The sequence below is a fragment of the Leptidea sinapis genome, chromosome 1, assembly GCF_905404315.1.
Source record: "Leptidea sinapis chromosome 1, ilLepSina1.1, whole genome shotgun sequence".
Lineage (NCBI taxonomy): Eukaryota > Metazoa > Arthropoda > Insecta > Lepidoptera > Pieridae > Leptidea > Leptidea sinapis.
In genome coordinates this window covers 26,466,427-26,492,841 of record NC_066265.1, presented here as the reverse complement: position 1 = coordinate 26,492,841, position 26,415 = coordinate 26,466,427, and the positions used below count along the sequence as shown (strand labels likewise).

Below are 26,415 nucleotides of genomic sequence, written 5' to 3'. Positions count from 1 at the left end.
ATTATTATCAGCCTGGTGCAAACTATCTATTAGACTTGAAAATGTATGAAACGCGTACTACTAAGAATGGCGGCAAACGCTGTCTCGCTCTAACATATATTCGACTCTTTTGTTTCGTTAGGTTTGAGTAACTAAAACGTATCCCTAGTTAAACTTGGCTTCGGTCCATCTTAAAATTTACAAAGGGAACTTTAATGCTTAAAAATAGATCACGTTTGTATTATTAATGTAACTGTCAATATAAGAATATACATATTTGTATGGTATAGTTAATTATCGATAAAAATTTTGGTTTGAATCCCTTTTACTATATTGGCAGCTCTTCTGTTACGTCATTAGGTGATTATGTTGGTATCAAGATATAGTACGCATTTCATACAAGCGACGAATCTCATTTATTCTCATAATTTTCTATGGCACTCCCATCTCTTGAAAGTTGTTCTTTATCTTTGATTATTCTAGTAGTAGCCGAATTTACTATTTACATCCTCTTTGTTTGTTATACTATTTACTAATAGGTACAGAGTAGGTACTTAAGTTTATTGAATTAGATAATTATATTGAGAATTATTGTTTTGTCATTATTTTTAATTAATGTAATAGTATGTGTACCAAATATCTAAAGTCTAAACAGCAGAATAATTAACGAAACAACTACAACCATGTGTGCATACTGAATAGAATATCTAAGCTAAGAACACTTTTATTTAATAGAATTATTTTCATAGAATAACTTTCACTAGATATTATCATACTTGTAACTCGTAAGTATGGAAAACTCTACGATTATTAGTGAAATTACTCCTGTATTCCGACCGTATTTACAATGTTTATATCAAGATTTGGAGCTTGGTAAGTTGACAATCTCCTTTAATGAATGAGTCATCATATTTGCTTACCTAGATACTTATACCTTATTTTATTTCAGGTCTCTCCAAGGCAAAAGTAGAGTTAGAAAGAATTTCCGGCAGCTTTGAGGGAATCGACTGTCAATTACGCTTAGTGCTGCCGTACTGTTCAAAAAAGCTTAAATGGGAAGTTATATTTGACCCAAATACACCTTGGTTTCCTCCTGATTTTCGATTTGACGATGAAAATTTTATGAGTAATGCCAATGAAGATATCCTTGTTAAAGAGTTGCCTAGTTTATGTAACTGGAATGCAAGTGATCCAAAGGCTCTATGTGATGTTATTTCAGAACTAATAAAGCTTTACAAAACTTACCAGGTAACATTAATATAATTGAATATTTGAGTGGAATTAATTAATTCAGTATGAACTCAATTTACTAGACCAACTGTTGATAATTATATTGATTTTAGATATATATAAATATAATCTGAAAAGTGATTTTGTGTATATTTTCATACAAACATTTAATCTAGAATGGTAACATAATTATTTTATTATTACTTTATGATTATGGAATAAAAAATAGATAAAAATATAACATTATTAACCTTGATGAATATTTAGTTCTGTTCTGTGGTATTCAGCACCATACCATTTTTTACTAGACTAGAAGAGTGCTTGTTTTACAAGCACAAGTTTGTGACAAGAGCCGCAACCCAAGTTCGATATGCCTGTTTTTTGCAGTCAGATGCTGCTTTAACTGACACATCGAACCAGATCTGTGATCTGCCACAGATCTGTACTACAGAGCTTGATATAAAAAGATCCATGTCCTGTAGTATCACATCGGCTACTGCACCGGGCAGGCACTTGGATCATCCGAAGGGAAACAAACCTTGCCCCAAGGGTAGGATGCAAAAAAGGAACGCAACCTATCCCAATCTGCTGACTTATAGTGCCAAACGCGGTGGGTTGCTGGTGGTCTGCGGCGTTGGATGGGCACTACACTTCTGACCAGGCAATGGTCGGACGTTCCGAGAGGGGCGTCGACAAAGACCTGGTAACCATTGGAATGTGTAGTCAGCAGAAGATCTAATAAGGACGGCATGTGGCTATCCACATCAGGGAGCCGCGTTGGCGACTCAACCAATTGGGACAGACCATACGCCAATGCAAAATTATGCACAGATCGCCCTGCGTAGTCTGTGGTGCGTGATCCAAGCCATTCGGCATTATGCCCGTTGAAATCACACAAGACTACAATTACAGCGGCGGGGATCTGTGCAAGCACGTCGTCAATTGCCGTATTAATCAATTGCCGTGTCAATATGACGTATCGCTAGGTCGAGATATCTGCGTCTCCGTAAGGGAACACAAGGCCGGCTGCGCCGTCTCAAGCTGGTGGTTGACGGCGTTTAAATCGGAGTGAAATCCCCTGATATTGTAAAAGTCCACGTTGAGCGTGGAATGGGGTGCCGTGGTGTTACTGCCTCGTTTGTCCTCCGTCATGCGCGGTTCTGTGCCCTCCCCAGAATACGAAGGGCAGCCCGAGTGAGAGTGCTCGGGGAGGGATTCTGCGACTCTGTTAGAGCCGGTAGCCCCCTGGGGTAATTTCTTTTTTAAAACCACTCTCATATTTTGTTGGGGGGAGGGGGATGGGGAAGGGATGGCCTCCGGTCCTCACTAACCTATGCGAAACATAGCGGCACTTTGCCGCTACTTCACGCCGGTGTTCTGTGCGAGTGTGGTAATTAACCCGGACGAGTCTGGCCCGATAGTGCTGACGTGATAAGACGACAGCGTGATACTCCCACTTCTACAAAACCCTTGCCCCTAGTCGCCTCTTACGACACCCATGGGCCTGGGACTCCCCTATTCTTTTTACACCCTGGGGAAAGTTCAGGGCAAAGGTACTTTGATTATTTAATTGTAATGCAGGCTGAGGTTTGGATAATCCACTGTCATATTAATTTAATCACAGTTAATTAATTTAATTTTTTAATTCTTGTCTCTTTTGTAGATGCAAAAATTAAATGATGAAGATTCCCGTGCCACATTTGAATATAATGCATTACTAGGCAATATACTGACTACAGAACATGATGTGGAAGTCTGGGTTGGTGGAAATTTAATACAATTCTTAATTAAACTCAAAGTGCAAACATCAAAACTGCCAGATTTGTACAATGAAGGGTAATTTAATAATATTTTTAATAAATCTTAAATATATTTATGTTAGTTTTAAAAAAGTTGTAGAAAGTATGAAAGATCTAATATGTTATAGTATGTAATAATATATAGTATGGTAATGATCTAATCAGATCATTATTATCAAAAGCTAGTGCTGTTATATATATTTTTTATCACTTTTATACTTAAAAAGTATTTATTGCTTTTTTTTTTTTATGGAATAGGAGGACAAACGAGCGTACGGGTCACCTGGTGTTAAGTGATCACCGCCGCCCACACTCTCCTGCAACACCAGAGGAATCACAAGAGCGTTGCCGGCCTTTAAGGAAGGTGTACGCGCTTTTCTTGAAGGTACCCATTTCGTATCGTCCCGGAAACACCGCACAAGGAAGCTCATTCCACAGTTTCGTGGTACGAGGAAGAAAGCTCCTTGAAAACCGCACTGTGGAGGACCGCCACACATCCAGATGGTGGGGATGATATCCTAACTTGTGGCGTGTCGTGCGAAGGTGAAATTCGGCGGCAGGAATCAGGTTGAACAGCTCTTCGGAACACTCCCCGTGATAAATGCGGTAGAAGACACACAATGAAGCGACGTCTCTACGCAACGCCAAGTGATCCAGCCGTTCACAGAGTACTGGGTCCCCGACAATTGCTTTTATGTGTATGATAATTACATTGTTATTGTTAAAATCTTATGCAACTTCTTAATTTACTTATAATTTATAAAGATTCAAATAATTTATATAACACAAGAGCTATGCAAATATCTGTTTATAAAGCAGTCATACCTAAATACCATACATTCTAGATACAGACAGACAAATGGAAAGTTATGACAAACATGGTATTATTTTATTTATTCTGAGGACCAATAAGTGATATTCTGACAATGTAATATGGCATACATACATAAATATTTATTTATATAAATATAAAAAAATACTCAAGACTAAAAAGAAAATCTCGACCTGCCAACACGGATGTGTAAAAAAAGGACTCCATGTCAGCTTACATAACCGTGATGCACCAAAACAAGTCGGTTGACGTGTAAATACATAGCCCCACGCGTGAACACAACGAATACAAGCCGATCGGCCGCCCTTATGAGATTTGCCATCGTCTGTGACAGATCAGATTGTGTGACAATAAAATATTTTAAAAATTATGTTACTGGTTTCGCCCGTAACCGCACGCACACCAGTGTAAAGGTGCTTCACTTGCTAATATGACGGCGCGGAGTCCTTCTTTTTTTACTGGTCGGTTGCCAATGTATTAAGGTTAATTATTCCTTTCTCAGAAGTTTTTTGTGCAAAAAATGTTTATTCATACAGCACACTCAATATGCTTTATATATTATTACTAGCTGATCCAGCAAGCGTTGTATTGCCGATATTAAAATTGCGATACAAAAGTAACTGTTGATCGTAGATGGGTGAAAATTTGAAGTTGTATATATTTTATAATTCTGACTCATAATCAAACAAATTTAAAAAATGTCAAAAAAATCGAAGAAAAAAGTTGTGTGGACCACCCTTAACATTTAGGGGGATAAAAAATAGATGTTGTCCAATTCTCAGACCTACCTAATATGCACTCAAAATTTCATGAGAATCAGTCAAGCCGTTTCGGAGGAGTTCGGTCCCGCACACCTTGACATGAGAATTTTATATATTAGATGTGTTGTATTTTGACTGCAATAAATTTCGAAGGTACTTTCACTTCTGTCAATTGGTCTTAAGTTTGTTAAATTATTGTTTCAGAACAGAAATAAATCCTGGAATAGACACAGCACTACTGCTTGTTAGGTACCCCAATTCAACGAATGCAGAACTTATTTTGTCACCTTTTCTATCCAAAGTATTAGGCAACATAACATTACCTTTGTAAGTATTTTATATGCTTTTAACATTTTTTACCTTAATATTATTGTGTATACATAATATTGATTTTTAATGGTTTTTGGAACACTACCAAAAATTAACGAAAAGAATAAAATTGAGATTTACGAACAGTGATTACAGTGAGAAGTTAAAACATGTCAAATGACAGTTTTGTTTTAAGATAGATTTTGGCCTATGAAATTTAATGCCAGGCCTAATACCAGTGGGAGGCTCCTTTGCACAGGAAGCCGGCTAGATTATGGGTCCACAACGGTGCCTATTTGTAATCTGTAAACATTACTGGGTTACCTGTCCTTAACTGTCCTTCCATCTTCTAGCACAACTGTCGCGAAATGACCTTTCCGAACAAAGAATGAGGCAATCAACTTTTTTCCTTGACTTCTTCCTTTCTTTACCTTAGTTGGCCAGATACACCCACTGAGCTGAATGTCTTTTGGTTTCGGGTTCGTAGCAATATATCCAGCTTTCATCACCTGTGACGATGTCAAATACAGCATTTGAGTCATCGCCGTTGAACTTATCTAACATTTAGCGATACCAGTCCATGCGAAGGTGTTTCTGGTCGTCGGTAAAAGTATCCATCTGGTAGAAAGCTTCCTGACTAATAAATGTTCGTGTAATATTTTTTGAACTTGACTCATACCAATACCTAGGCTTGCCCGTATCTGCTGATAGGTCACTCTCTTATCTTCCTCTGTCATCCGTCGCACAGCACTGATGTTATCTTCAGTAGTCGCTGTTAACGGACGCGGATCATCATTGAGATTGCTACGTCCACGCTTAAACTCGTTAAACCAATTGTAAATAGTGGTCAGAGATGGGGATTCATTAAGAAATGCTAATCGCAGCCTATCATAGCTTTGTTGTTGTGTAAGCCCACAACAAAAGTCATAATAAATCATTGACCGAAAATTTTCTCGCGTTAGGTTCATTTTCACGTGTAACAAGAGTTTTAGATTTGCCGCCAATTCTTAAAAACAAATGAATGCAATATACTACATTAAGTTACCAAAGAGTTCTAAAATTGAAATTAAGAAAAAGTTTTCATTAGCAATGTTTCTAAATGGCCAGTTCATTTTCAGTGTAACCCACGTACTATGACTCTTTTCGGCCTCTATAGTATCTTTTGCCCACCAGTGCCTGAGCATTGCAACTAGCCTTTCAAGCAACTTAAACCAATATTAAATACCGGTACCTGTTTGTGAGAAGGGGTACTGTAATAAGAATAATGACCACCAAAACAAAGTCGGGTGAACAATGAGCTTACTTTAGGCTCGCTACACAGAGTGCGACAAAATCTGTGTTTTTTAACTTCATGCCAGTAGGCAAGTAATACTTAAGTTAATTTTAAATTGTAGATAATAAATATAATAGAATTTCACTAAACATGCCGAACAAACAACCGTAGCTTTTGGGCTGATATATAATAAGCCCATTTATTCCCAAACTAAAATGAAGTTTATAAAATACTTCTAATTTCAGCATACGTCTTGGCATAGATAGGCCTCCTAACTTAACTCAGGTAACTTAACAGCCGAAACCAATATTAAAAAATTTATAAGCTCTTTGAAAAAGTTACTTTTTGGAAAAAGTTCCTATTCTATTAATGAATATTTAGAGGAAAAAAATATTTGAATGTCTGCCCCTCTGTCGTTCATTGCTATGCCTTATTACGAGGTGCATGTAATAATTATTTAGTATTACAATTTTGTCGCATAAGTCGCATGTAACGCATTTTAATTAAATAAATAAAACTTTCGATTTCCATTGTTTCCTGTTACGAGTAACTCCCCTCTAGTAAGGACCCGCTGTTAACTTTATATCATCCTCATATCTAGTAAACTGCCTACCTCGGCTTCGCCTACCATCACTTGGATACCATTCCGTCACTGCTGGGCTCCATTATCTTTTTGTGTCTCGCATCATCCTACCCACCTCCACTGCTGTAGGTCTCTATTCTTTCCATTCTGTCGGTGAGTTTCGTTTCTGGTCGGAGAACAATGTTTCTTACTCTATCCCTTCTTTTCATTATGCTTCTTCTCTCCATTGCCCTTTGACATTTGGCTAATGTTTCTCTTACGGCCGTTCCCAATATACTATCTACAGGTCGAGATAAATTACTATCTTCTACTGTCAGTAATTAGCTGAAGCTGTCCCAATATACCTGATAAGTCATTCTTATCACCTTATATTGGGACGCGTGAATTGCAATTTCCGTACAAACTTCTATCGCTGGTAAGCTATACGTCGTTCCATTGACAGACAGCGTGTACGGATAAGGTGAGTTACCGTCGATAAGTTTATTGGGACAGAAAAGTCAACGATAGTTACGATTTTTATCTCAAGTAAGAGATAGATTGAATATTGGGAACGGCCGTTAGAGATTTGGTCAGTGCCCATGTTTCGCATCCGTAAGTCAAACATGGAGGAACACATGCCTCAAAGGTTTTCTGTTTCAATGCCATGCATAGGTCTTTCGATTGGCTTGGATTGATGATGATGGATTGAGCTGATATTATTAAATTGTAATTCTTAAAAAGTAGATATTGGACAGGGGCCTTGCGATTATAATATTGACACACTTTTTACACAAATTATCTTGCCCCAAGTTATGCATATATAGCCTGTGTTATGGGTTACAAGACAATGATATATTTAATACAATATACTTAAACATACATAAATTCATATAAACATACATAAATACATTTAAACATCCATTACTCGGAAACAAACATCCATATTCATCATATAAATGCTTGCACCTACCGGGATTCGAACCCGGGACCTCTAGCTTAGTAGGCAATTGACAATAGCTTTGTACCTAATACCACAAAGGCCTTATTACAATAATTAGGTGCCGGCTCTTAATCCTATAAGTTTTACACAATTTATTAACTCTCAGCAAAAATACATAATTACTAATAACCAAAATATTTTTTTCAGAATGCAACAGGCAGGAGTTCTTATGGATTATGTCCCTATGGTCACAAATTTACTGAATAGCAAGGTGATTTACATTGCACTAATATATACATTAAATTTTAAGTGTTCACAAAATAAAATAAATAATTATTAAAATTTTAAAAAGTGATTAATGCTAACTACACCTATAAGGTACATTATTTTAAACAAATAAAAACGAGGTATCCAGTGGGAGGCTCTTTTGCACAGAAATGATTAAGTGAAGCAGTAATGTATAAGCATTACTGCGTTTCGGTCTGTAGGGCGCCGTAGCTAGTGAAATCACTGGGCAAATGAGATTTAACATCTTAAGTCTCAAGGTGACGAGCGCAGTTGTAGTGCCGCTAATTTTTGGGTTTTTCAAGAATCCTAACCGGCACTCCATTGTAATAGGTAGGGCGTATCAATTACCATCAGCTGAACATCCTGCTCGTCTCGTTCCATATTTTCTTTAAAAAAATATGGTAGGTACTTGATCATTCAACATCAGATTTCAAATATTCAAAAATAAAGTGAAATATGCACATTTAAAACACTATTTATTATACGAATTTTCTTTAATTTTGTGTAACCAACCTAACCCAATAACCCTTTGTAATGGGAAATATCACTCTGTCCGCCTAATCAATGGAAACTTTATAAGTGTATTGCTCATAGCGTCTGGCATTCCACGACCGCCCATTTTGGTAAGAAATTTCTTGCCTCGCACAGCCACTTTGTGTAATCAATTACCGGCTGCGGTTTTCCCGAACAGATACGACTTAGGGACCGTCAAGAAAAAAGCATACTCCAACCTTAAAGGCCGGCAACGCATTTCTTGACACACCTGTTGTTTCAGATGTCCATGGGCGGTTGCCTCACCTCTCCCCTTCCCGTGAGCCTCTTGCCCGTTAGTCCCCACTTATTTAAAAAAAAATGCCTAGAAATACACCTGATTTGTTTCAATAAAATCAAGCGAGTAGTTTCAAAGCTACTCACTTTTGTTTTCACATTCATTTCAATTCCGTCGTATCAATAATCAAAATTTGATGATATCATTCATTCTTGTGGCAAAACGTAGATATATATTGTGGCGCCATTTCTATTTGATTTGTTGGTGCAGGACTTTTGGTATAGTCGACAGACACATGACAACCCATATAGCCGAATGGTTGGTGACCCTCACTAAGCTAGAGGTCCCGGGTTCGAATCCCGGAGGGTGCAATCGTCTATATGATGAATATAGATGTTTGTTTCCGAGTCATGTATGTTTATATATATTTATGTATGCTTAAGTAAGGACATTGTATTAAAAATATCGTTGTCTTGTACCCATAGTACAGGCTATGCCTAGTTTGGTGCAAGATAATTTGTGTAAAAGTGTGTTAATATTTTTATTATTATTGTTTTTGCTATAGTATAAAAAATTAGCACTTGAGTAACCTAATCCGTTGGCTTCAAAATTGTTATAAGTCATGAAATTAACTTCGTGTTCACGACCTAGATGTAAAAAATTCATGTTAAGGCGCTGTAATCTCAATATCCACAAAAATTGGTTTCTTAGATTGTCGATTTCAACATAACGCAATAAAAATATTCCGACGCAAAAAATACATTACAAAAAGAAAAATTTTAACCGAAAAGAATATTTATATATAATTTGAAATTTCCTATAAAAAATGTTGGAAGTTGCTTCCCAAAAATAAACTTTGGAGTTAAAGATCTCTGAATTTTCAGCGATAACAACTGTCTTTTTTTTAAAGAATTTAATGGAATTAGTATTTTTCTAAAACTTAAAGCGAACAATTAATCGATTTAATATGTATATTTTGAATAAACAAAAGAAAACCAGTAAAATAAATGCCCATTTGCAGCTTAGCCACATGATTAACACAATTATTGTACTATTACGGTTGTAGCGTTTACAATCCTAGTCAGTCTTCGTCTTAATTTTGGAAATGTAATAAAACACAAAACCATGCAATAATTTATTTATTTATCATATACGGGCGAACGCTTCCTACAAAATTAAAACTATGAAACTAATACAATATTTACTTAACTAACTAATCAACACATCTTACTTTTTAATTATAAACAAACATGGTTTTAGTGTTCAGTCCCATTCTTCTCAGGCCTGAGGCATTCATTTTGGAATGGGTGGTGGTTTTTTTGACTTTCAATGAGTGATTTCAGATCCTATTTTGAATAAAAATATTTGAATTTGAATTTGTGTCTGGCCACAGATAGTAAACTAGTATTATATAAATCAATCCAGTTTATGTGGTTGTTAGTAGCTTCGCTGAGCCGAAAAATAGGAGAGTGATGATACAAACCTGTTTTAAACAATTGAGTTGAAAAGTAAGTGTTGTTCTTTCTCAAGATTCAAGGAATAGAAAAATTTATTAAAGCTAATATTTGACTACAATCAATATTACTTGATAAAAGTTTGAAATGTTAAAATATAATCACATCTCAGCCGAGCCGTATAAAGAGTGGGTATATTCATGACTCTGTGTATAAAATGATAATTGTGATCAGTATAATTAATGTATATTTACCACACAGATTCAGGATGTAATCAGAAATGACAAATTGAAACGAGAGCTGCTTGCTCAGCTGATAGTGAAGTACGAGGGAGCTGTCTTAGAACATGACGCCACCAGTGCAGCCTTGCTTTTGGAAATCAATGATTTCCATTGGATACTACAAATTAATATTGGTAAACATTTTACTAAAATCTTAATATAAACTGTTTTTGAAGTGAAATCTTTTAGCGAGCTGGGGAGTTAAATTATAACCCGTGCCAATAAAGAAACGAATCCAAAATGATAGCCACTAATGATTCGGTCTCACTCGCACATGTAGCATCACCTATCTGGCATCCCTATTTCGCTGTCCGGACTCAGACCGACCTATATTCAGAGGTGGGCTAAACTGTTATAATTTTTCAATGAATTATACTGTTGTGTTATATTTTTCTAACTGTTGTTGTAAACTGTTATATATTAAATGTTATAAATTTTAATCGAAATTATTTACGCACATAGTTGTTGTTGCGGTTTGATGTTATTTAGTGTTATAATATAACATATTTGAAGAGGAATAATTACTTTAACACTAAGTAGGTACTAGGTAGATGGTTTTTTTTGTTGTGCTTTTTAGAAAGCTTTTTTTTTACCTGTGTACCTACACAGAACAATCTTATCGATAATGAGTTAAAGAAACTTTTAACTAAACGTGTGTTTACATTATTCAAAAAACTTTTATTTTTACACTACACTTGTCTATTTACAAAAAAAAATAAAAACAACTCAAGACGACAACGACAACTCTATATAATAATATAATACACATATCCATTTAATTTACTATTCAAACTATAGTTTTTACAAACATTTTACTTTAAAAATGATAATAATAATTTTCGAAACACAACTAGCAGTTTGTCAATTTAAAAACTCGCAAATAATGATTCTCATTGGAAATATAATGAATGAAAGTTGTTTTATCCAAAATGTCATTTATCTTCGTCTCATCGCAAGTAGAAATAGCTCTAATGTTTATAGCAAGAGTGTTTACAATACTTTTCAATCTAAAACAACAGTGTTATAATTTTATATTTGTTCGTCGCAAGTAAAAATAGCTTTTATTGTGATATACGAAGTGTCCACATTACTTTGAAGAATAAGCACTTACTAAAGCGAATTACAAAAAGTTACATCTGTTAAAAATATTAAATTTACAAAATTTTAATTCATTAAAGAAACGCGCCTTTTTCCGCTCGTGTGCATAGATGGCGCTGTAATTAAATTTAATGGAAATTGTTTATATTATAACAGTCTAGTGGCAAATTTTATTATGTGTTATACTGTTGTAAAAATATATTGTAATATGTATATAATGTGTTGTGTGTTATAACGCCCACCTCTACATATATTGACACTATTTTAGGTTAGTTTCAAATCAAAATATTTTATTGCAAGTCACATTTTACAGTAGGATGGTTGGTACATTAATGGGTAGACAATATGTGACGCCCTGCAAGGGCACAGCAACGTTATACATAAAATAAATAAGTCTTATACATTTTTTACATTCTTATACTATATTGTAACTAATTCTCACACTTGTAATTAAAAAATTCGGGTAAATCGTAGAAGCATTTTGAGACTAAAAAAATTTTAAGATGTCTTTTAAATAGAGAAGGCTTCTCTTTATTTTTTATTTCGTTTGGGATGTGATTATAAATTTTTATTGCCATGTGGTGAGGGCTCGATGACACTAATGACATACTTGTTTCGGGAATTTTTAATTTGTTTAAATTTCTATTATTTCGCTTGTTATTTGGTAGTGTTGAGTATAAGTCCGAATGTTTTTTAACAAATTTACATGCTTCTAGGATGTAAATTGAAGTAAGGGTTAAAATTTTGTGTTTAATAAAATATGGTCTACATGAATCCATCTGCTGAATATTTTCTAAAATTCTGATACATTTTTTCTGTTGAATAAATATATCTTTTATTTCACTACAGTTTCCCCATATTAATATTCCATATGATAATCTATTTGTCTAAGTTTCATTATTGGCATGGGAGTAAATAATAGATAATTATATTTATATATTCTGTTGTAATAGTTATTTATGCAACTGTTGTGTAATAAGGGGTATTAAATCACGAATGTGTATTTATCTCACGAGGCGAAGCCGAGTGTGATAATAGTATCACATGAGTGTTTTAATACCTAATTATCAACAGTTGCATACAAGACTTTATCTACACCCAGAATTTGAATCCTCTAAAAGATTCAGAAATTGTTAGCTTACTGCTAACATTAAAACAGCAAGTCCTAGTAGTAACCGAATATCATCCATTACTGATTATAAGCAAATAAACTAAGTACCTATTAATGAAAGAATTATTTATTTTAGTAGTAATTTACATTTTGCATAGAGCAATAATTAAAATTCACTTGAATATTATATTCTTTTGCAGCGTTTAAAATAAATCGCTCAATTTTTGTAAACAAAACAACAAAAATATCGAAGAAAAATGGCGGGGATTCGAATAACCTACTTTTGTTTTCGGCGCGCGACGTTGCGCGCGATAGTGTGGAACGCGCGTTAACGAAAATGTTCTTTTTTTATTCTAGAGATACCACGCATCGAGCAATAAGAATGTGGCTGTCTGTTAAATCTCTTTGAGCATGAAGGGATTGAAAAAAAAATAGGAGTGTTGTTATGAAATTCAGTACAACATTACAACACTCTTTTGGATGATGTAATGGTTATTAGAGCATTGGGTGTTTTAATATTGTCAATAAGCTAACTGTTTCAGATTCTTTACTAGAGGGTTTAAAGCATGGGTGTAGATAAATATTATTACCTACTTTATTCGCCATTACTATTTTTTTTTAAATGTTGTCCTTCACGCGCGACAAAAAACAAACAATTTGATTTAATATAGAAAACCTCAGTTTGATGGAGTTTTCACTTTCACGTCTCATTATTAACACACGTTATTTTAATATGGTTACTTGTACTATTATATATATTATTGGTATTAGCTTGAATTTTTTATAAAATAAAGTCTGCATACGGCCACAAACTTGCAAAAAAATACCGACTTACCGAAAATTACTTAATAATTTCAAATTCAAAACGTTCCAGAGAAAATATTTTATTTTATCTTAACAATTCCCTCGTTTGAAAAGTATATTACGCATGTTTGATTTTTTTTTTATTATACACTTTCAAGTTACCTTATACGGCAATTAGGGAAACTTGAGTCCACACATACATAAATATTTGCATATCAGATAGAGATAAGATTCACGTTTTCGGGATAATTATAATACTTACGACCAAAAAAACTTTAAAGAATACAGTTAATTATACAAATGATTTGAGTTTTCTTTAGTGTTAATTCCGCCAATATTTGTCTTTAAACAAAATATTTTTGGCAAGACAACACGCTCTGAGGATGCCTCGTGTAGAGGCGAAACACGCGTCGAATTGTTTGATGTCAAAAGTAAATTTTAGCAGAAACGGAAGTGTAAATAATATGAAAAAAAAACTTATTTCAAATATATTTCTTTTTTAAGTATCAAAAACACCAAATCTAGATTAGAAATAGATATATTGTAAATCTACTATAGAAAACAATATTGCAACTTTGCAATTGAACATTTTATTAATATTCAAAATTATGTAGTTCTAAGTTTTATTTTATGAAAAGTAATTTGGCCGCTTATGCACCTAACAATCTGTTCCGGTGTTCTTCGTAAAAAAGACCAGCTCCGCGAAATAATTGCTCACTGGCGACGCTGCTGGGCGTACCGACAAATATGACGCACTAATGGCAAAAGATTACGGTATTTGTGTGAATTTACTATCCACCACACAAGAGGATCTTTATTTAAAGGTAATCGCTTTTTGTGAAAATGTGACTGTATCTCGTACTCTCAGCGGGTGTGGGTAACTCTCAGCCGTCGTAAACTTCCTATTGTATGTCCGTTATAAAAGTAGCGGAAACAAGCAGAGACGAATGTTAAAAAGCGCGCGGAACATCCGCAAATGCAGAAACAGAGATCCGTTCAGCATCACTACTAAAAATATTCACTCATATACCACTAGAATTAAAAAACGATTTCCTGGACTCCTTTTTAAATAATTAATTGACAAAAATTTCGATAGTGTTATGGACTTTTTTTTAATGTTAAGTAAATTTATTTATTTAAATTAGTCGAATATCAATAGTATATTAGGCACCTAGGGAGAAAAGTAGGTCATTCTCACCCGCGGAATATTGACGGGACGGACAATCATGGGTTTTGTTTATACGATTTGTTTCCCTCACTCCTGGATGAAAAGCTCGCTTTTAGACCCTGGTACGAGGGACAAAAGTCGTCTTGCCGGGAGAGAATCGGCCTCTTTTGTCCCTCATACCAGGGACTAAAATTTTCATCAAGGTGGGAAAAAAATACATTTAAAACCTATGTATACCTACTGACTGTATTCGACGCAATATATAAATTTCATTTCTCTTAAATATTCCATTTTATTTACAGGTATACATTTTCCCGATAAGCCACCAGTATTGACTCTACGTTCTGTATATCACAGTACCAAAGGTAAACCTAAATCAAAGGTTTTACCGAACTGCCCGTACAATAACTTTGAGGGATACATTGAACAGCAAATTGAAATATTTAAGAATGAATGTAAGGGTATTATACCAAGTAGTCAAGTGCTTAATATTGATAACTAATATTTTGTTATAATATTAACTATCAACCAATAAATATCTACTTATTGAAACAATGTTTTCTTATATTTTCCATATTATATAGCAGTCTTTCCATTTTTTATGGTTTAGCAGGACAAATGATAATGCTGGAAGGACCTGTTTTTAACTGATCTCTGATGCCCATCTTCTCTGGTAATACTAGAGGAACAACAGGAGCGGTACCGTTATATTGCCAGATACCTATATAATTTAATAAAAAAAATGCTCGCTGAGTTTCTTGCGCCCTTCTCAGGCATACCATTTCGAAAGGGTGGTTTTGACGTTCAAGAAGTGATTTTAAATCCTATTTTGTTAGATAATTAATACGCCTAGATAGTCTCTTGCAATTAGACAACCGATAAAAACAAGCCAGGAATATTAGTTTAGTGTGCATGATAAGCTACGTCTTACACTCGCGATTGATAAATAGAGGTTAGTTCTATACTCAATTTTTTTCGACGTTTTCACAGCTGTCATAGTCTATCTAGACGTATAAATCTAAGTATAATATAAAGATCTAAGCTTATTTTGAATATTTTTTTTTGAATTCGAACATATTGAATTAGCATGTTCAAATATGTGGATTTTGGCAGAAAAATTACTAGGTAATACATTTTCTAATATTATATTCTTCGTTTAAATTTGATATTGAATACGCATTGTGCCTATAAAGTAGGTACACTCTCCTTAGAAATACTTTGCTTACCTACAGAGAATGTAGGCATTGAATGCAAAAAAACTAAATGTGTTAGATTTGTTACCTACTTATCTGAAATAGTACCTATTCGTAAAAATTTAAGATGAGAATGAATTAAAATTAAAATAATTATAAATGAGAAAAGTTGGCCCGAGTATACACATAATTTATCTGTGGGGTTACAGACCTGTTTTGGACCATTCGGAGGTCATTTATCAGGGTGAGTATAGTGTGTGGCTGGGCATGGCACACTACAAGCTTTTTAATAATTTTATTGAACAAATAGTCCTTCTCTATAGATATATTTTTTTTTCACTTCCAACTTTCAAATTTATCTCATTCTAAGCCAAAAACTCAACTTAAAACTAATATAACTTATTACGAGTGACCACCTAGGTCACATATTCTTTATGTGTATAAATAAAAAGAGAAACCCTTTAATGTAATAAAAATACTCTTCATTTAAGGTATTATAATTTATTTATGTTTAGTAGGCAGATCAACAGAGTTATCAATGTTTCTAATCTTATAATAAGTTTGGCTTATAAAATAATTCAAATTAAAGGTACATGTAGCCTCTAATATTTCTTTTTAGAGCATCCAAAGTTATCATATTAGAAAATTGTACATATTTTATAACAGTGATTTCAACTATGGAATAATTAATTAAAAACATTATTTTTACTAGGCATAACATTCCTGACAACATAATACTTCATTTAAAACACTTCTAAAAACTACTACTACTCTCAAATATACTAGCCTATTTTCACAACAATATGTTGTAATTATTGGTAAAATAATAATTTAATTTTTGTGGAAACGAAATCACAAAGAGTTACCGCAGTGACAGTTACCGTCCACAGAACAACCCCACATTAGTACTTTATATGAAAAACAAAATACAATGTAATTATTCAATTTAACAAAACTAAAACAAATGAAAAATTTAATTTCAGTTAGTCAACTTAGGATTTTCTTTGCTCCCTAGCAGTTCAAAACGATATCTGATATACGTAACTTTCATTCTATCCCAAACATTTTCAAATGAATCGAATGCAGGCCTGACATCTAACAGGGCAAATTGATATTTGTTGTCAAGTTCTCCACCATCATAGTAGTCAATCACATAACGGACATCTTTCCCACACCTATCCACAATCCAGTCATGGCGATCAAATGGCAATTCATACCTATAAACATAAAATATACATACTATATACTTACACCATAAAAAGAAGTAAAAAGCTCTTATATAATAAAATATTAAATTTTAAGTTTAACTATCTTACCCAAGCCATGAACGGAACCTTGCCCTTGGACTATATTGTGTAGCTTTTCCACCAAAGCTTTTCAACCTTGGATGTCCACATTCCTTAGCATGAAGAGCCTCCCATTTAAGTACTTCTTGCCAAGCCTACATTAAATATTTAGTTACTCATTCATTCAAGAAAGTGAAAGAAGTAAAAAAGAACAATTTTCAGTGTCATCAAAGTGATTTCATACCTGTTCATTATTAGCATTATGTATTCTAATAATGTCATCCATATCTTTGGGATTTATATCTTCATCCTTCCAGCGCCAACCCTTACGTAGCATTGCATTCCAGAACATTTGCTGACTTGGGTAAACCCAAAACTCAGTTGTACCATCTGGCATTGCGCGGGGTATGCTTGATACTTGTCTTTGCGTTGGAAGAGGGAAAGGTTGATCAGGCGATGGTTTCTGATTAGCTGGTGGCATCTTAAAGATATACAATTCATTAATGCATTTTTCAAATTTATCAATAGAAGGTCTCTATTTCTAAATTACTACTTTTAAGAATATATATCTGCATTATTTCATTTTTCCCATCTACTTATCAGTAGGTATACATAGTGGAAAAAACCAATGTCTAAGTGTGCGAAAAGCGACAAAAGTATGTATTTCGAAATTAATCATAACAGATAAAATTATGGAACATAATCTCGTTCAAACTATAATATGAACTTACCATATTATAAGGGTTTATATCATTTTTATCATGTTGAATTGGGCATTCTGATGGATGTGAATCTGTCGTGTTTTTATCATTTTCACTATTTTTGTGCATAGGACATTCTGGTGGCGGATTTGCGTCTTTAGCAAATGTTTTTTGTTTCAATGCCTCCGCTGATACGCTGTTACCCATTATTATAATTTCATAATACACCAGGTAGAAACTAAAAACAAAGGGTTAGATAATACTGACAGATTTTCATTCATATCACACATTTTTTTGAAGGCGAAAAATTTATTACCATGAATTATGCAACCTCAGAATCTAATTGAATCAAAAATTTAAGGTTATTTTAATCTGCATTACACAATACTGTACAATACACAAATGTAATTTTTAATATAATAGGTAGGTATAAGGTAGCTAGGTACCTATACCTAATGTCAATATGTCATTATTTGACAATTGACAATTAGAATTCTATTCTTCCTATTGTGGCTTCTGTGCAAGGAGCACAACAATTCAGCCAATGTCATGTTATTACGCCGCATTGCCAGTCCCAAGCCCGGATGAGAAAGGAGGAGGATTTGTTTGGAGAGAAACAAAACCAACTGTAAAAAGTTCCTACGCCTAGTCTCAGGTGCCGGTAAATTATCCTGACCCACCACTGGTTTCAGAGACCGAGAGGACCTAAAATACTGACACGGACAATGACAACCACCCGACGAACAACCGGCGCTGTCCAGTCACAAATCTGCTTCCGAAGCGGCTAACAATCCTGTATGCCGCATTTCCACTGACAAGACTATGGTGACCCATGCGGGTCACTGCTATGAAATGCTACTGGTGCCAACAAAAAGTACATGGTATGACTGAAACTCACATGAGAGGTCAGGGCCATTATAACCGCCAACGGTAACATCTTATATTTTTCTGTCTCAAACGATTCTAGCAACAATAGGGTAGCGACATGATTATCTCGTCACCTTTGTAATCATGTATAGGATACAACTTGACAACAGAGCGAATTATGTGCATTAAGCTCAACAACCGACCATGAACCTTAAACATAATCGTTGAATATTCCGCAAATGAAGAAGTGATTGAGGAATTTCACAAAAGTCTTTAAACAGCCTTGTCATCTTGAGATACCGAACCGTGAGATGATTAATGATTATTGGTGACCTTAACGCCAAGGTAGGCAATACTGAAGATGATAACCACTTGCGTAAAACATTCGGAAAATTTGATCTAGGCATCAGCAATGACTAGATCCTTACCATAATGGATACCAGCTTATTACACCACCCCACACGCCTGTATACCTGGAAATCTCCTGAAGATTGGTGCCGCAACCAAATTGACTACATCTCAATAGCCGTTGGAGATACTCGATCACGAACACCAAAACCCATACTAGTTCCTAACCTTGCTCCGCGGCTCAAAACAAATCCCCCATTTAAACCACGTTGCTTTGCACCATCACAACATAAAGTCTTTCAACAACTACTAAACGATGAGCTAGCAAACGATCCCTTGCGTAGCGATGAGAACGTGGAGCACAAATTGGAACACCTGAAGTCCAAGATCTGGAAGGTAGTCTGCTGACATGGTGACCAATAAACACAAACTATCTAAGTGTAAACAGACATGGATGAGTGAGGATATCTGGAGGTTAATTCAGTGCGGAAATGACCTAAAATCTCGGGGCTTATCCACGCAAGAAATTGGCAAGAAATATTCGGAACTTGCAAAACCATCCAATGCTGTTGCCGGCGTGATAAGAACAATTTGGTTGGTCGTATCTGCGAAGAAATAGAAGACATTCGCTCAAAAACTCCTCTCAAAATAATTCAAACCTGGGTGGTTGAGGATAAAGATGGAACCCCACTCCAGGAACTCAGAGAAATCTCAAAAAGACGGAGAAAGTATTGCATGAAATATATGCAGATCCCCAAAACAGAGCACAGAACCCTGTATTCTAAGATCTGAAGTTTCAGCAGCAATAGTAGCGCTCAAAGACAGAAAAACTCTTGGTCCTAAACAGCTCGCCGCAGAGATTTTAAAAGCCATGGATCCAGCAGGAGTAGACGCAATACATTGTAGGTATATGCAACGACATCTGGGTTACAGGAGTTTGGCCTGGCGATTGGTGTAGATCAATTATTCTACCTCTACACAAAAAGGAGTCTAGAACCAAATGCGACAAAGTACTTCTCCATATCATCAATGCCAGGATCCACCATTATCTGAGATGGCAGATTCCCCAGGAGCAGGCAGGATTTGTCAAAGGCAATCGGACGCGCGAACAGATTCTCAATATTCGCCAACTGACCGTGAAAGCCTGAGTTCAACACATCCCTCGTAATGTATTTTATTGACTACAGTAAAGCCTTGTCGACTGCGTGAATTGGACTAAATAATGGAAATTTCTGGAAGAACTTGAAATACCCTAACATCTAGTTGCTCTGATTCAGTCTTTATACATCTGTAATCAAGGGGTAGTCAAGATCAACCAAACTGATCAACAACTTTTAACCTCGAGAAGGGTGTCAGACAAGGGCGAAACTTATCTCCGATTTTATTCCATATCTACGGAAGATACATTATAAGACGGATTTGTGAAGACTGGGAAGAAGGCATCACTATTGGAGGCGTTAAGCTTACAAATCTGTGGGCTATGCCGATGATACCACACTTTTGGCAGTCAACAAATCTGAAATTACTCAACAGGGTTGCTATATTAGCTTGGAACTAGGCCTTACAATAAACCACACCAAAACTGGGGTGCTGAATCTAGAAAAGGTCGACAATTTCACCTATCTGGTGTCTAGTATCAGCAACAACCCTTATATATTATATAAAATGAATAGTTTGTTATACGTATTTCATCCTCTTTTTCTTGGTATCTATGAAATTTTAACCTAATGTTTACCTTTCTCAATTTTTTTATTATTTAGTATATGGTTAACCGTGCTGGTGGCACATGTATGACCTTATGTACTTTAATTAGTAAGATCTAATGTTTCTCTGTTTGTTTACCCCATTAAATAAAATATATAAAAAACAACGGGTCATCATTTTTGTTAATTTAATAAGTACACTTTTAACTTATTGATATATCTTGCCAAACTTTAACAGTTTGTTGGTAAGTTATTGAGCTTAAAAACATTTAATTATGTTTACATACTTAACTACTACTTACTTTAAATATAACTACTTTAGAAAAAGAATCATTAACTTATGTAAATATAAGTTATTCTAAATTAGCATGTAGCATAGTTGAGTACCATTGAACAACAGTAAGTGAGAGTTATTTTATACAACCGGGCATTTTTCATTTCAATTTACCTCTCAGTCACTCTTTGAACCTAGCAAAAGGCGGCAAATTCAAAAAAAAAGTTAAGGGTATTATCATTTAAGTAGGATTAAAAAAAATTGATGCTTTTCCCTTTTTTTATAGTTCCTTACTGGTTTAATTTTAGCTTTGGAGGCACACACAAGTTGAGACACTGAGGAGGAAATGAGAGCCCCGATAGTTACACTTTTCGATACCGTTTAGCCAATAACCAACACTCAGAAAGTGGATATAATTATTAATTGTTTGAGTACAAACTTTTCATTGTTTATCAAATGTTAAACTAAACTTTTATAAAATGAAGTAAAACAATCGCAAACCTTCACCATGCTTATGTTGATTGCAAGTCGAAACATATTCCTTATGTAAACTACAATGTTTTACAGAATCTTCACACAATACTTTTATATCTCGTTTTTCACAGCGAAAATAAATGTGTCAGTTATGACAAGCATTTAAAAACTTGTAACCTGACGAGCTTCTTTAGGATCTCGAAAAAGATAGAACAAATGCCCGAGCGAGAGTATGTCTTATGTCCTAACAAGATGTATTTCTGACCTCATTACAACATTTTCCTACGGGGGGCACACTGAAATCATCGGGAATAGAATATTTCGGATTGAGTTACAATATAACCTTTTTTAGAATTTTAATACTGGCCTCTTAGAATCTTAAATTGAAACTGGTGGGATAAAGGTATTACTTTTTAACTTAACAACTCAATAGTTTTGAAAATATAGGGATTGAAAACAATAAAATTGATATTGTAGCATATAAACGAAAAAATAACATTTACATGGAGGTTCAATTTTAAAATCAGTAAATTAAAAAACATGGGATCTTTTATTTTTTAAGTTAATATTTACTAATTTTACATAAACTCATTATATATGACTAAGGCTAAACAACCACCACTAGTTTACTTTTTCTTAAGATATTTTAAATATTTCTTTGCATTGTAATTATCTTCTATGGTTTCAGTAATTTTAACTTTCCTCTTTGGTTTTCTTCTCTCCAATCTAGCCTTTTTCTCTTCCTCTGTTAGAAGAGACAAGTCCAGAGGTAACTAAAAAAATTAAGTTTTATATAAGTAAATACATTAACTACTTACTCATCTATAAACCTATATATATACAAAAAATAAACAAATAAATTAGTTTAAAAGTTTAGAACATAACAATTAAATTTAAAGATAAAACTTAGGTCAATTGTTACATTTACATTTTTTCTCCAAAATATTGGAACAATTTATTTAATCCTTTCAAATGATGCAATAAACTTAACCGAGTTACTAAGTTATAAAAGAAATAATTATACAATAAAAAGACCTATCCTCCACACTAGTTTAAAAATACTGTATTGCAGCAGAGTTAACTTGCTGTCTCAATTATATTGTTTTAACAATGTAGATTGTAGTATATGAAGTACTTAGTTATTAATTACTTATTATTCACATTGGGGGTGAAGATAACATCATTCAGTTTAGTGTGCCAAATAAATAAAGCTTAATTTTATTACCTTGATTATTTTTCTTGGTTCATGATATCTAATATTAATGGAAGCTCCATTAGGTAAAACCACTTTAGTTGGATACAATCTGGTATAAATTTCTCTGTGAATTTTAGCTATACTACACACAGAATTATTAATATCTCTTGTACAAACGCACTGAAAAACTTGCGATTTAGTTCTATTCATGATATATTTCCACATTTTAATGTTTTAGTATTTGTTTTTAGATTTCGCTATGACGAAGATACCATTTAAATTATCTAGCAAATGCAAAATATATTAACATTTTACTTTTACAAATTACAATTTTATACACTATCAGTAACAACGAAAACCCCCGAAAATGTGAAAATGAAATGTCAAATTTCTGAAAGAATGTTTTTTTTTATTAATTGCGTGACCAATTGACCATAGACCTTCACAGTTCAGTCAGGGACAATTTGGTTAAATAAACCTATGTGTAACTCCACAGTACGTGTATGGAAACTAAATCTAATTAATTTGTATAAACATAAACTAAAGAGGAATGCAATATATACATTGTAAAATGCAATTCACTTAAACTGACTACTACTATTAGATTTCTGAAACTCTTAATCCCTCAATCACGTGTTCTCAAGAGTCTTATACTTACCAAATTTACTTAAGTGAATACTGCCCCTTCCACCTTTCCTGCTACACAAGAGAAATCACAGAAATCCCAGGATTTCGTAATGAGAAGCCTTCTGGAATACGAGTCTTAACAGATATCTAAATCACTTCATGTGGAAAAGTTTAAATGATGAGTGCACTGCAGTTAATGCAGTACAGCAATAGCGAAGCGAATAAACACAAAAAACCTTACTACGAGATACGGTCAGCATTCGGGAGCACTATTTTTACACAATATTTTAAGGCTAATTCACTTGCATCCCGAGCCACTAAGTGAATACATATTCTTTGGAATAGATAATTGTACTTTAAAATAATTTTAATACATTCTTTGGTATTGTAATTTGTAACATTTAGTGTATATTGCAAAGAGTATAATAATATATAGGGAAAAGAGAGCCCTCTCTATTAGAGTGCGTTTCATTAAATAGTTCCTATGCCGTCATGTTGGTAGCACTGGTTGTCAAAAGTGTCAACAAGGTGTGCCGCTGTTCCAGATTTTCACAAGTTAAATTGAGATTCAGTCATAAATCATGCCGAAAACATCAAAAAGTGGTGAAAGAATGATGGTGTTGAAAGTGAAAGACTTTTGTGAGCGTGAAAAACGTAACGAGGCCCCACATATTCCATTAAGATGTGTACAAGCTCGGGTCGCCGCCATTACAGGTAAGTCAAATAGGGTTGCCAGTGTTAGAGCCCCAATTCTCGCGCCACCCGATATAAATATCGTGTGTGATATGACGTCCTGTGTTTCTCCGAGCGCGCAAACGAGACAGGACATTATATCGTATGTGATATGCTTATCGGGTAATTCGAGAATTGGGGTCCTGATTACCAGGTCCACGACTAAACTCAAATTATTGTGTCTTAACATTCTAATATTCCTATTGTATTTTATCCTATTTTATTCTAATTACCTATAGTATTTTTAGTGTTAACTCACTTGACCTGTTTAATAAAGTACCAAGGACAAAAATCTGACAATAGTCAGGATCTGAAATATTTGTCATTTGTTAATAACTAAATAATAATTGTTGTACTACAAAAGTAGAACTAGCTATCTTCTACCTATTGAAAGCAATAATATAGGAGTAATGTGCTCTCGTTATAATTTATAAATGATGTGGTGTCGTGGGATACCAGGTAGGAACGAAGTTCCTTCGGCTAATGTAGAATCGACACAAATTGCAAAAAAAATCGTGCTCAATTAGGTATTATACACTACTCGCTTGTGTATGCGACTGTCGCGCCTGCGCACGTCTCATTTAACGGTTTTATTCCACGCACTTTTTTCCACGGATTTTTTCTTACGTTACGGTCGCGCAGCAAAATCCCTATCCCCTCCAAGCCTGCCGTAAGGAACTTCGTTCCAAAATTGAATTTTCTTGTAGGAATATCTGAAAAGACCGTGACGAAAATGACTAAAGAAGGTAAAGTGGCAGCTTCAACGTCGACTAAAGTGACTACTCCTCGTAAAAGTGGCCCACGATGAAAAACCCACGAACTGGATGATTTTGAGCTGTGCGCTATAAGGCATAAAATACATGAATTTTATTCTGTAAGAAAGAAATTGCCTATATTAACAAAACTATTGCATGAAATGCGAAATGAGATAGATTATAAAGGGAGCCGCACCACTTTGTGGAGAATTATAAAAAGTATGGGATTTTATTTCAAAAAATGCAAATCCAAGAGAAAGGTTTTGATGGAACGATACGACATTGTTGCCTGGCGTCATCGCTACCTGGAAGAATAAAAAGAAGAAGAAAAGAAAGAAAAAATCGTCTTGTAACCCAGCGGCCAGTTGTATATCTAGACGAGACATACATACACGCAACATAGTGCGCTGGAAAATGTTGGCAAAGCGAAACTGAAGAAGGTGTTTTATCTTCTGATTCTAAAGGCCCACGTTGGATTATCGTTCATGCAGGTGGCGCCATGGGATTTGTACCCAATGCTCAGCTAATTTTTAGATCTCAATCAAAATCAGCTGATTATCATGATGAAATGAATAAAGTTAACTTTAATAAAAATGGCCTAGGGAAAAATTTATACCAAATCTACCTCCGCAATCAATTGTTGTCATGGATAAGGCCTCCTATCATACTGTTCAAGTTGATAAGGCACCAACAATGTCAAGCACTAAGTCAGAAATGCAGTCCTGGATCACAAGTAAAGGACTTTCGTATTTGCCGACGATGTTGAAAGCGCAGCTGTATCAAAAAATTAAAGAACATAAACAACTACCTGTATATGAAGCAGATGTAATGTTAGAAGAGAATGGCCATAAAGTATTAAGACTTCCGCCTTATGATTTTGATTTAAATCCAATTGAGCTTATATGGAGTGTGTTAAAAAGACGAGTTGCTGAAAATAACGTTGGCCAAGAAGCTAATAAAATAGTGCAAATTACTGAGGAAGCATTTGCAACTATTACTGCAGAGGAATGGAACAAAGAATGTGAGCACATCATAAAAATAGAAGACCAATACTACGGCGACGGCCCAGTAATAGATAGCGAAACGGAAAGATTTATAATCGAAGTAGGCGAAGATACTGATACTTCTGATGATAGCGATGCTGAAGATAATAATATGTCAGATGTAGATGAACATAATTATTGTAAAAAATTATGAAAATAAACATTTTTAGATTAAAATCGTGTTTTGTTCTCATTGAACCTGTAATGTTTTTATTTTTATTTTATATATAATTCTTTTATTAAATGAAAGATAATATTAATGATATTAAAAGTTATTCCCACGCCTTTAACAATAAAGAGGACTGAAATATTGACTGCTAGTAGTTAATAGGGACGACTCATCATATTAATTTTTTAATCTCCCTGAATTTGGGTAATCGCAAAAGGGTAACGTGACAGCACTTATTTCCATTACTGCCAACATGACGGCATAGGAACTATTTGATGAAACGCACTATAGCCCAGAGCTATTTGACAACTAGCACCATCTGGAGATTGGCCCCGAAAATAACTATATGTAAGCTCGAAATTATAAAATTCATTTTCAATGTTCTGACGC

General features: G+C 34.4%; 4 protein-coding genes across 4 annotated transcripts; 2 read left to right on the top strand and 2 right to left on the bottom strand.

The window, feature by feature from the left end:
- Positions 1 to 500: 500 nt before the first annotated feature.
- LOC126969694 (BRISC and BRCA1-A complex member 2-like) lies at positions 501 to 15,213 on the top strand. Its single transcript, XM_050815243.1, has 7 exons — positions 501 to 852; positions 929 to 1,227; positions 2,873 to 3,045; positions 4,806 to 4,928; positions 7,893 to 7,956; positions 10,458 to 10,611; positions 14,961 to 15,213. The coding sequence occupies exons 1-7, from the start codon at positions 771 to 773 to the stop codon at positions 15,158 to 15,160; spliced, it is 1,095 nt and encodes a 364-aa protein (XP_050671200.1). The 5' UTR covers positions 501 to 770; the 3' UTR covers positions 15,161 to 15,213.
- Positions 15,214 to 16,336: 1,123 nt separating this feature from the next.
- On the bottom strand, positions 16,337 to 18,309 carry LOC126969801 (holocytochrome c-type synthase). The gene is made up of 5 exons (XM_050815371.1): positions 18,155 to 18,309; positions 17,869 to 18,076; positions 17,382 to 17,618; positions 17,168 to 17,292; positions 16,337 to 17,068 (listed from the first exon to the last, which is right to left on the bottom strand). The coding sequence occupies exons 2-5, from the start codon at positions 18,043 to 18,045 to the stop codon at positions 16,831 to 16,833; spliced, it is 777 nt and encodes a 258-aa protein (XP_050671328.1). The 5' UTR covers positions 18,046 to 18,076; positions 18,155 to 18,309; the 3' UTR covers positions 16,337 to 16,830.
- A 3,726-nt stretch (positions 18,310 to 22,035) lies between these two features.
- On the bottom strand, positions 22,036 to 23,069 carry LOC126969892 (39S ribosomal protein L55, mitochondrial). The gene is made up of 2 exons (XM_050815506.1): positions 22,730 to 23,069; positions 22,036 to 22,277 (listed from the first exon to the last, which is right to left on the bottom strand). The coding sequence occupies exons 1-2, from the start codon at positions 22,922 to 22,924 to the stop codon at positions 22,131 to 22,133; spliced, it is 342 nt and encodes a 113-aa protein (XP_050671463.1). The 5' UTR covers positions 22,925 to 23,069; the 3' UTR covers positions 22,036 to 22,130.
- An 818-nt stretch (positions 23,070 to 23,887) lies between these two features.
- LOC126965014 (uncharacterized) lies at positions 23,888 to 26,010 on the top strand. The gene is made up of 3 exons (XM_050808428.1): positions 23,888 to 24,040; positions 24,766 to 24,833; positions 25,711 to 26,010. The coding sequence occupies exons 1-3, from the start codon at positions 23,908 to 23,910 to the stop codon at positions 26,008 to 26,010; spliced, it is 501 nt and encodes a 166-aa protein (XP_050664385.1). The 5' UTR covers positions 23,888 to 23,907.
- Positions 26,011 to 26,415: the final 405 nt, after the last annotated feature.